The sequence below is a fragment of the Scophthalmus maximus genome, chromosome 11 (assembly GCF_022379125.1).
Source record: "Scophthalmus maximus strain ysfricsl-2021 chromosome 11, ASM2237912v1, whole genome shotgun sequence".
Lineage (NCBI taxonomy): Eukaryota > Metazoa > Chordata > Actinopteri > Pleuronectiformes > Scophthalmidae > Scophthalmus > Scophthalmus maximus.
The window spans coordinates 24,812,501-24,825,000 of record NC_061525.1 but is presented as its reverse complement, the minus strand read 5'-3'; the positions used below and the strand labels follow the sequence as shown (position 1 = coordinate 24,825,000).

Sequence of the window (12,500 nt, the reverse complement as noted above, 5' to 3'; positions counted from 1 at the left end):
AATATTAATCAATGATCAGTAACTTTCCACTGATTTCTCTCAAACTTTATTTCAAAACGTTATATTCTGCAGGCGGTTTAACATCTAACAGTGTGTGTGTGTGTGTGTGTGTGTGTGTGTGTGTGTGTGTGTGTGTGTGTTCTCTCTCACCCTCTCGGTGTGTCCCGGGGCACCGGAGCACCAGAGCAGCAGAACCAGCAGCGGGACGATCCTCCGCCTCAGGCCGCCCGGAGCCTCCATAACACGGACACACTGCAGAGTCCCGGGCTGATCACGGACTGACGACGGACTCGGCTCTTCGGCTCCTCGGCTCTTCGGCTCTTCGGCTCCTCGGCTCGGCTCAGTCCCCGGGGGGTCCGTGCAGTTGACCCTGTCCGGATACAGCAACCTGCTGCGGGATGGAGGGGGGGGGGGGGGGGGGGGGGGGGGGGGGTCAAACCCGCAACATCCACTACATCGACTTCCGGTCTGTCTCTACAAAATGAAAGCCTTCTGACGGAGATGTGATCAGTTAATATAACATCAGATCACAGTTAGGAAAAGTAACTAAATACTTTCACTCAGGAATATTTTCTTCTTCCTGATGAAAACACCTGATTAACTTAGAATATGAAACATTGTTATCACAGATGAACCGCCCTGTACCTGCTGCTGAGTGTACAAGGGTTATTAAAATAATAATAATAATAATAATGACACAAACTAAAATCTTGAAGATTATATTTCCATTTTTATTTTGTTGCAAAAGGGAAAAAAAACAAGATTATGTAGAAAATAAAAACATGAAATGAACCATTATGCATCATGTCCAGTTATGAAACCAAAACTCTGACAAACACTGGAAAACCTGAACTACGTCACACAGAATCTTCATTGTTATTATTTATTTTTATTTTTATTCTACTAATAATAATAATAATGAAATATGATAAGAAAACATTTCTTCTGTTTTCAGAAAATGTACTTGAAGTAACAATAAAAAAATAAGATGTATGAAATTGATGAGAAGGAAATGTTTAAGTGTAGTACAATGACTGACCACCACAGCAGGACTAAGCAGTACTCAGTAGTACTCAGTAGTACAAAGCAGTACTCAGTAGTACTTAGTAATACTCAGTAGTACACAGCAGTTCTCAGCAGCACTAAGCAGTACTCAGCAGTACTCAGTAATACTCAGCAGTACTCAGTAGTACTCAGGACTACTCAGCAGTACTGAGTATTACTGGTGGTCTTATTAAATGAACTGTATCTTCCTGAGTGTAAATATGTTTATTCATTAACCTGATGATTGAAACATACACACATTACAAAATAAACATTTTCAACTGACGAAGAAAACAAAACATTTGGTGAGTTTTCCGTCTCGACTCTTATTGTGGAGGGCGGAGGCTGCAGGCCGGAAGTGGCGCCGCGTGCCTGCAGCTCTCTGCGCCGCGTGCAGCCGCAGAGTCGTGTGAGCTGCGCTGCGGCTCCGGATCGGCGGAAAAACCCGAGACACTTTCTCCTCTCTGCGTGTCGGTGAGGCTCCGGACCGAGCGCGAGACCTTCAGGTAAGACTCACCTGAGCTGCGCGTCACCGGCACCGCTGTGACGTGTGCACCGCTGCTTGAGCCGCTAATTAACCGCTGACCGCTGCTGATGAGTGATGAAGTCAAAGTGTCTCTGCCCATCATTAAGAAAAAACTTTATCCTCCTCGAAAAAGTGGATTTTTTAAATTTCACTTGATTGTTTAACGAGTAAACAAGTCTCAATAAACCAGTTCAAACTTCCTGCAGCGGTTGAATAAAAGTTCTGAAGTAACGAGTTACAGTATAAATGTACTGAGGTTGTAAAGTAAATGTACTGGGTTTGTACAGTAAAGGAGTAACTGTCTGACGGTTTCTCATCAGGTTCTGATAACAAGCTTCTTTCCCCTGAACGTACATCACATGACATCACTGCAGTTTGGAGCCAATCAGAGTCCAGTAGACAACTTTCACAGTGATCGGTGACTGTATATAAAGACGATTACTCACTGTATATAAAGAGGATCGGTGACTGTATATAAAGACGATCACTCACTGTATATGAAGACGATCAGTGACTGTATATAAAGAGGATCAGTGACTGTATATAAAGACGATTACTCACTGTATATGAAGACGATCGGTGACTGTATACGAAGACGATCAGAGACTGTATATAAAGATGATCACTGACTGTATACGAAGACAATCAGCGACTGTATATAAAGACGATCGGTGACTGTATACGAAGACGACCGGTGACTTTATACGAAGACGATCAGCGACTGTATATAAAGACGATCGGTGACTGTATATAAAGAGGATCAGTGACTGTATATAAAGACGATCAGTGACTGTATATGAAGACGATCACTGACTGTATATGAAGACGATCGGTGACTGTATACAAAGACGATCAGAGACTGTATATGAAGGCGATCACTGACTGTATATGAAGACGATCATTGACTGTATATAAAGACGATCACTGACTGTATATGAAGGTGATCAGTGACTGTATATGAAGACAATCAGAGACTTTATATAAAGACGATCAGTGACTGTATATAAAGACAATCACTGACTGTATATAAAGACGATCAGAGACTGTATATAAAGACGATCACTCACTGTATATGAAGACGATCGGTGACTGTATATAAATAGGATCAGTGACTGTATATAAAGACGATCACTGACTGTATATGAAGACGATCGGTGACTGTATACGAAGACGATCAGCGACTGTATATAAAGACGATCAGCGACTGTATATAAAGACGATCAGAGACTGTATATAAAGACGATCACTGACTGTATACGAAGACGATCGGTGACTGTATACGAAGACGATCAGCGACTGTATATAAAGACGATCGGTGACTGTATACGAAGACGATCGGTGACTGTATACGAAGACGATCGGTGACTGTATACGAAGACGACCGGTGACTGTATATACGGACGATCGGTGCGGTGAGGCTGTGAGGAGATGAGGATGTGGGTGAAGGCAAGACAGGAAGAGGAACCAGGACAGATATTGTTGTGGACCAGGTTCTTCAGTAGAACCAAGGGTTCCTGAGGACAGTAACTTTCCGTTTCATCTCTCTGACGTGAGTTTTCTTTGTGGAACTTGATCTCATGTGAACTGGTTCACCTTCTGTGGAGAAGAGACGTGACAGACAAAGTGCGACAGTCCGATGAAGCTTTCTAATGTGATTCCTTTTCCTCAGAGGATGAACTCTCTTTTGTCTTTGCAGGAAGACCACCCGCATCGCAGCATCCTCATTGGCTGAGACAAGGCTGGAGGCGGAGTCAGAGTGAGGGCTGTGCCGTGGGCGGGACTTCCTCCAAGCGAGGGGACGAGATGCTGCCGACTACCTGCTCCGCCCCCTGCAGCGTCACCTGGCTCTGGTATATAAAACGTGAACCTCCCGATTGTCAAAACACTTGTAAAAACAATAACTTATTAAAACTGTAACTTATAAAAACTATAACTTATAGAAACTAGAACTAATAAAAACGGTGACTTATAAAACTATAACTTATAAACATAACTTGTAAAAACAATAACTTATAGCAACAATAACTTATAAAACTGTAACTTGAAGAAACTATAACTAATAAAAACTGTAACTTATAAAAACTGTATCTTATAAAAACAATAACTTATTAAAACTGTAACTTGAAGAAACTATAACTAATAAAAACTATATCTTATAAAACAATAACTTATTAAAACTGTGACTTATAGCAACATTAACTTATAAAACTGTAACTTAAAGAAATTATAACTTATAAAAACTGTAACTTATAATAACTGTATCTTATAAAAACAATAACTTATTAAAACTGTAACTTGAAGAAACTATAACTAATAAAAACTATAACTTATAAAAACCATATCTTATAAAAACTGTAACTTATAGCAACAATAATTTATAAAAATTTAACTTAAAGAAACTATAACTAATAAACTATAACTTCAAAAAATTGTATCTTATAAAAACAATAACTTATTAAAACTGTAACTTATAGCAACAATAACTTATAAAACTGTAACTTAAAGAAAGTATAACTAATAAAAACTGCAACCCTCTAAAAACTGTATCTTATAAAAACAATAACTTATTTAAACTGTAACTTGAAGAAACTATAACTAATAAAAACTATAACTTATAAAAACTATATCTTATAAAAACAATAACTTATTAAAACTGTAACTTATAGCAACAATAACTTATAAAACTGTAACTTGAAGAAACTATAACTAATAAAAACTGTAACTTATAAAAACTGTATCTTATAAAAACAATAAGTTATTAAAACTGTAACTTATAACAACAATAACTTATAAAACTAACTTATAAAACCTTAACTTATAAAAACAGTAACTAATAAAAACTGTAACTTAATAATTTTTTTATAGAAACTGTATCTTATTAAAACTATAACTAATAAAAACTATAACTTATAAAAACTATATTTTATAAAAACATTACTTATTAAAACTGTAACTTATTGCAACAATAACTTATAAAACTGTAACTTAAAGAAACTATAACTAATAAAAATTGTAACTTATAAAAACTGTTTCTTATAAAAACAATAACTTATTAAAACTGTAACTTGAAGAAACTATAACTAATAAAAACTATAACTTCTAAAAAATATATCTTATAAAACCAATAACTTATTAAAACTGTAACTTATAGCAACAATAACTTATAAAACTGTAACTTGAAGAAACTATAACTAATAAAAACTGTAACTTATAAAAACTGTATCTTATAAAAACAATAACTTTTTAAAACTATAACTTATAAAAACTGTGACTTATAATAACTATAACTTATAAAAATAACTTGTAAAAACAATAATTTATAGCAACAATAACTCATAAAACTGTAACTTGAAGAAACTATAACTAATAAAAACTATAACTTATAAAAACTATATCTTATAAAAACAATAACTTATTAAAACTGTAACTTATAGCAACAATAACTTATAAAACTATAACTTGCAGAAACTATAACTTTAAAACTATATCTTATAAAACAATAACTTGTTAAAACTGTAACTTATAGCAACAGTAACTTATAAAACTGTAACTTATAAAAACTGTAACTTATAAAAACAATGACTAATAAAAACTGTAACTTATAAAAACAAAGATTTAGAAAAACTGTAACTTATAAAACTATAACTTATAAAACTAACTTATAAAAAGAATAACTTATTAAAACTGCAACTCATAGCAACAATAACTTATAAAACTATAACTAATAAAAACTAATTTATAAAAACTGTATCTTACAAAACAATAACTTATAAAAACAATAAATTATAAAACAATAACTTATATAACTAACTTATAAAACTGTAACTTACAAAACAATAATTTTATAAAAACTATAACTTATAAAAACTGTGACTTATAATAACTTTAACTTATAAAAATAACTTGTAAAAACAATAACTTATAGCAACAATAACTTATAAAACTGTAACTTGAAGAAACTATAACTAATAAAAGCTATAACTTATAAAAACTATATCTTATAAAAACAATAACTTATTTAAACTGTAACTTATAGCAACAATAACTTATAAAACTGTCACTTAATGAAACTATAACTAATAAAAACTGTAACTTATAAAAACTGTATCTTACAAAAACAATAGCTTATAAAGCAATAAATTATAAAACAATAACTTATATAACTAACTTATAAAACTGTAACTTACAAAACAACAATTTATTAAAACTATAACTTATAAAAACTGTGAATTATAATAACTATAACTTATAAAAATAACTTGTAAAAACAATAACTTATAGCAACAATAACTTATAAAACTGTAACTTGAAGAAACTATAACTTATAAAACTGTAACTTATAAAAACTGTAATTTATAAAAACAATGACTAATAAAAACTGTAACTTATAAAAACAATGATTTAGAAAAACTGTAACTTATAAAACTATAACTTATAAAACTAACTTATAAAAAGAATAACTTATTAAAACTGCAACTCATAGCAACAATAACTTATAAAACTGTAACTAATAAAAACTAATTTATAAAAACTGTATCTTACAAAAACAATAACTTATAAAAACAATAAATTATAAAACAATAACTTATATAACTAACTTATAAAGCTGTAACTTACAAAACAATAACTTATTAAAACTGTAACTTATAGCAACAATAACTTATATAACTAACTTATAAAACTGTAACTTACAAAACAATAATTAATTAAAACTATAACTTATAGCAACAATATCTTATAAAACTGTAACATAAAAATATAACTTCCTCCAAGAGATGCTGCCAACTTCCTGCTCCGCCCCCTGCAGCTTCACCTGGCTATGGTAAATAAAACGTGAACTTCCCGATTGTCCGACCAATGAGCACAAGGCTCCTCATGGTTCAACCTCTGATGAGGCTGAAATCAGGTTCATCACTGAGCGAGTCCATCAGCTCCCCTAGTGTTCAATGTCCTCAATCGTACTGAAGCTAACGCATATAAATGATGATAATATGGGTAATAACTTTAAATTATAAAAACTGTAACTTATAAAAACTATAACTTATAGAAATAACTTATAAAATAATAACTTATTAAAACTTATAGAAACTATAACTAATAATAACTGTCACTTATAAAACTCTATCTTATAAAACAATAACTTATAAAACTTTAACTTATAGCAACAATAACTTATAAAACTGTAACTTAAAGAAAGTATAACTAATAAAAACTGCAACCCTCTAAAAACTGTATCTTATAAAAACAATAACTGATTTAAACTTTAACTTGAAGAAACTATAACTAATAAAAACTATAACTTATAAAAACTATATCTTATAAAAACAATAACTTATTAAAACTGTAACTTATAGCAACAATAACTTATAAAACTGTAACTTGAAGAAACTATAACTAATAAAAACTGTAACTTATAAAACTGTATCTTATAAAAACAATAAGTTATTAAAACTGTAACTTATAACAACAATAACTTATAAAACTAACTTATAAAAACTTTTACTTATAAAAACAGTAACTAATAAAAACTGTAACTTAATAATTTTTTTATAGAAACTGTAACTTATTAAAACTATAACTAATAAAAACTATAACTTATAAAAACTATATTTTATAAAAAACATTACTTATTAAAACTGTAACTTATTGCAACAATAACTTATAAAACTGTAACTTAAAGAAACTATAACTAATAAAAATTGTAACTTATAAAAACTGTTTCTTATAAAAACAATAACTTATTAAAACTGTAACTTGAAGAAACTATAACTAATAAAAACTATAACTTCTAAAAAATATATCTTATAAAACCAATAACTTATTAAAACTGTAACTTATAGCAACAATAACTTATAAAACTGTAACTTGAAGAAACTATAACTAATAAAAACTGTAACTTATAAAAACTGTATCTTATAAAAACAATAACTTTTTAAAACTATAACTTATAAAAACTGTGACTTATAATAACTATAACTTATAAAAATAACTTGTAAAAACAATAATTTATAGCAACAATAACTCATAAATCTGTAACTTGAAGAAACTATAACTAATAAAAACTATAACTTATAAAAACTATATCTTATAAAAACAATAACTTATTAAAACTGTAACTTATAGCAACAATAACTTATAAAACTATAACTTGCAGAAACTATAACTTTAAAACTATATCTTATAAAACAATAACTTGTTAAAACTGTAACTTATAGCAACAGTAACTTATAAAACTGTAACTTATAAAAACTGTAACTTATAAAAACAATGACTAATAAAAACTGTAACTTATAAAAACAAAGATTTAGAAAAACTGTAACTTATAAAACTATAACTTATAAAACTAACTTATAAAAAGAATAACTTATTAAAACTGCAACTCATAGCAACAATAACTTATAAAACTATAACTAATAAAAACTAATTTATAAAAACTGTATCTTACAAAACAATAACTTATAAAAACAATAAATTATAAAACAATAACTTATATAACTAACTTATAAAACTGTAACTTACAAAACAATAATTTTATAAAAACTATAACTTATAAAAACTGTGACTTATAATAACTATAACTTATAAAAATAACTTGTAAAAACAATAACTTATAGCAACAATAACTTATAAAACTGTAACTTGAAGAAACTATAACTAATAAAAGCTATAACTTATAAAAACTATATCTTATAAAAACAATAACTTATTTAAACTGTAACTTATAGCAACAATAACTTATAAAACTGTCACTTAATGAAACTATAACTAATAAAAACTGTAACTCATAAAAACTGTATCTTACAAAAACAATAGCTTATAAAGCAATAAATTATAAAACAATAACTTATATAACTAACTTATAAAACTGTAACTTACAAAACAACAATTTATTAAAACTATAACTTATAAAAACTGTGAATTATAATAACTATAACTTATAAAAATAACTTGTAAAAACAATAACTTATAGCAACAATAACTTATAAAACTGTAACTTGAAGAAACTATAACTTATAAAACTGTAACTTATAAAAACTGTAATTTATAAAAACAATGACTAATAAAAACTGTAACTTATAAAAACAATGATTTAGAAAAACTGTAACTTATAAAACTATAACTTATAAAACTAACTTATAAAAAGAATAACTTATTAAAACTGCAACTCATAGCAACAATAACTTATAAAACTGTAACTAATAAAAACTAATTTATAAAAACTGTATCTTACAAAAACAATAACTTATAAAAACAATAAATTATAAAACAATAACTTATATAACTAACTTATAAAGCTGTAACTTACAAAACAATAACTTATTAAAACTGTAACTTATAGCAACAATAACTTATATAACTAACTTATAAAACTGTAACTTACAAAACAATAATTAATTAAAACTATAACTTATAGCAACAATATCTTATAAAACTGTAACATAAAAATATAACTTCCTCCAAGAGATGCTGCCAACTTCCTGCTCCGCCCCCTGCAGCTTCACCTGGCTATGGTAAATAAAACGTGAACTTCCCGATTGTCCGACCAATGAGCACAAGGCTCCTCATGGTTCAACCTCTGATGAGGCTGAAATCAGGTTCATCACTGAGCGAGTCCATCAGCTCCCCTAGTGTTCAATGTCCTCAATCGTACTGAAGCTAACGCATATAAATGATGATAATATGGGTAATAACTTTAAATTATAAAAACTGTAACTTATAAAAACTATAACTTATAGAAATAACTTATAAAATAATAACTTATTAAAATTTATAGAAACTATAACTAATAATAACTGTCACTTATAAAACTCTATCTTATAAAACAATAACTTATAAAACTTTAACTTATAGCAACAATAACTTATAAAACTGTAACTTGAAGAAACTATAACTAATAAAAACTATAACTTATAAAAACTATATCTTATAAAAACAATAACTTATTAAAACTGTAACTTATAGCAACAATAACTTATAAAACTGTAACTTAAAGAAACTATAACTAATAAAAACTGTAACTTATAAAAACGGTATCTTATAAAAACAATAACTCATAAAAAACGAACTTATAAAACGAACTTATAAAAACAATAACTTATAAAAACAATAAATTATAAAACAATAACTTATATAACTAACTTATAAAACTGTAACTTACAAAACAATAACTTATTAAAACTGTAACTTTTATCAACAATAACTTATAAAACTGTAACTTATACAAATATAACTTTTAGAAACTATATCTAATAAAAACTGTAACTTGTAAATTCAGAATAGAATTCAAAATCCTGCTCCTCACCTACAAAGCCCTTGATAATCAATCTCCATCATATCTTACAGAGCTCATAGTTTCATATCATCCCAATAGGTCACTTGTCTCTTTAAACGCAGGACTACTTGTGGTTCAGAGTCTGTGAGAGTAGAATGGGAGGCAGAGCCTTCAGCCACCAGGCTCCTCTCCTCTGGAACCAGGAGGCAGACGACATCTCTACATTAGAGTTAAACTTAAAACCTTCCTCTTTGATAAAGATTATAGTTAGAACTGCTCAGGTGTTTAATAAACCATTTCTTTATTATGCTGCTATAGGCCGAGACTGCTGGGGGAACTTATATCATGAGCATCTTTCTCCCTCTCCTGTTCTCTCCTTCTCCCTCTTTCTCTCTCCCTCTCTCTCTCTCTTTCTCTTTATCTCTCTCTCCCTCTCCTGTTCTCTCCTTCTCCCTCTTTCTCTCTCCCTCTCTCTCTCTCTTTCTCTTTATCTCTCTCTCCCTCTCCAACTCTTTCCTTCTCCCTCTCTCTCTCTCTCTCTCTCTCTCTCTCTCTGCCCCCATGTATCTACATTACATGTCACTTACTCTGTTTTCTCTCTCTCCTAGTAGATCTGACCCCAGAGCTGCAGGATCCAAACCCGTCATTATTATTATTACTATTATTATTATTAATAACATCATTGTATTTATTAGTATCAGTTTTCACTAATTATAAGTATCAGTCTGGTAGAAATTAAAGCAACTGTTATACTACCCCCCCATCCCCCGATATGTTTACAGTACATGTCACTGACCCTGTTTGTGTTTTCTATCTCTCCTAGTGTCTCTCTGACCCCAGAGCTGCAGGACCCAAACCCCTCATTATTATTATTATTATTATTATTATTATTATTATTATTATTATTATTATTATTATTATTATTATCACTAGTAATAACAACAACATCATTGTATTTTTTAATTATAAGTATCAGTCTGGTAGAGATTACAGCGGCGGTTGTACAACTGTCCTCTCTCTCTCTTCTCTCCTACTGTCTCTCCTCCCACCCTCTTTCTGCCCACCTCTCCTCTCTTCCTCCTCTCTCTCCTCACCCCAACCGGTCCAGACAGAAGCTCCGCCCACAACTGAGTCTGGTTCTGTCAGAGATTTCTTCCTGTTAAAAGGGAGTTTTTTCTCTCCACCGTTGCCAAGTGCTTTGCTCATTATGGGATTTGTTGGGTTTTCCCTGTAATATTGTAATATTGACCTCACTATGTAAAGTGCCTTGAGACAATGTATGTTGTGATATGGCGCTATACAAATAAAATTGAATTGAATTATATTGAATAAAAACTGTATCTTATAAAAGCAATAGCTTATAAAAGAGTAACTTATTAAAACTGTAACTTATAACAACAATAACCTATAAAACTGTAACCTTTAAAACTTTAAATTATAAAAACACTAACTTATAAAACTAACTTATTAAAACTGTAATTTATAAAAACAATAACTTATAGAAACCAACTTATAAAAACAATAACTTACAATAACAATAACTAACTTTAACTTATAACAACTGTAACTTATAAAAAACTGACTGTGACGATCCAGGGAGCGGAATTTTAATGTGTGAAGGATCTGTAAAAGCTCGTGTTTGTCCTACAACAATATTCACCAGCAGAGAAGAGCAACACAACACAACGCCACGGCTGATTGTTATCACTGATTGATCGTTCAGAGCTGAAGTCATGCTGATTATTTCTTCTTCTTCTCGTCCTCCAGGGGCCTCCTGATGATCCTGACAGCTCCTCCTGAAGCTCTTGGGGTGAGTTCAGCCCCTCATTTCTCCATGGGGCTTTTATTATGAAGGGTTGTGTGTTGTTGTTGTTGTTGTTGTTTTTGTTTAGCTCTGTAGGTTAAAGACACTTCAGTGGACCATAAAAACGGACCTTGTAGCCACTGATCACCTTCATGTCTCCAGAGCAGTGATTTGGGAAGTGAGACATCACTGATGACTGGGGCGTATAAACTTTAATTTAGCGGAAGTTTCCTTTAACATGCATCTGACGAAGGCCGAGTCTGTTTCAGGTGAAGCACCTGTCTGTCAGATGGGTCAGGTGACTGAAAGGTTCTGGTATCAGGTGAGCGACCTGCAGGTGGAGGCAGAGGGTCACTGGTGTGTCTGATCCTCTGGTGTCCCACAGGGATCAAACCTGGGTCCTCAGGTCTTGTGTTGGTTTACACAGGAGCTCAGTGACGGAGTGATGATACCGGACGTGGACGTCTCCCTGCAGAGGTGCAGAAAGTTTTTCTCTTTTTCTCTCAATCCAGTCGAGGTTGTCGGGTTCAGTCTGTCTGTGAACAGCATCCAATCAGATGTTCTGCTGTTTGCTCAGCCAATCAGTGGCTGCGTGGTGTCTTGGATGGATGGACAGTGGGAGGAAGGGGGATGAATGGACGACAGTGGGAGCTGGTGTGAGCGCAGATGGAGGACGGATGGTAGATGGCGTGAGGGCAGACGGGGACAGTCGTGACAGCAGATAGAGCGATAGCCACATTCCTGCTGCTGATAGCCACGCCTGACTGATAACCTCGTTTACACAACGCTGCAGGAATGTGGCTGCTACACAAACACTGCTGCATGCTGGGAAACTCACCGTCTGGGGGCCAGAG

General features: G+C 31.4%; 2 protein-coding genes across 3 annotated transcripts in view; one reads left to right on the top strand and one right to left on the bottom strand.

The window, feature by feature from the left end:
* Window positions 1-388, bottom strand: part of col4a3 (collagen, type IV, alpha 3) — a 26,114-nt gene extending 25,726 nt beyond the window's left edge. The window contains exon 1 of the mRNA XM_047335472.1: window positions 151-388. Within this exon, the coding sequence (XP_047191428.1) occupies window positions 151-240 (90 nt within the window). The 5' untranslated portion in view covers window positions 241-388. The remainder of the gene's footprint in view (window positions 1-150) is intronic.
* A 1,011-nt stretch (window positions 389-1,399) lies between these two features.
* Window positions 1,400-12,500, top strand: part of col4a4 (collagen, type IV, alpha 4) — a 33,383-nt gene continuing 22,282 nt past the window's right edge. For both annotated transcript variants that reach the window (XM_047335471.1, XM_035621843.2), the window contains exons 1-3: window positions 1,400-1,550; window positions 3,267-3,420; window positions 11,610-11,652. In XM_047335471.1, the coding sequence (XP_047191427.1) occupies window positions 3,374-3,420; window positions 11,610-11,652 (90 nt within the window). In that variant the 5' untranslated portion in view covers window positions 1,400-1,550; window positions 3,267-3,373. The remainder of the gene's footprint in view (window positions 1,551-3,266; window positions 3,421-11,609; window positions 11,653-12,500) is intronic.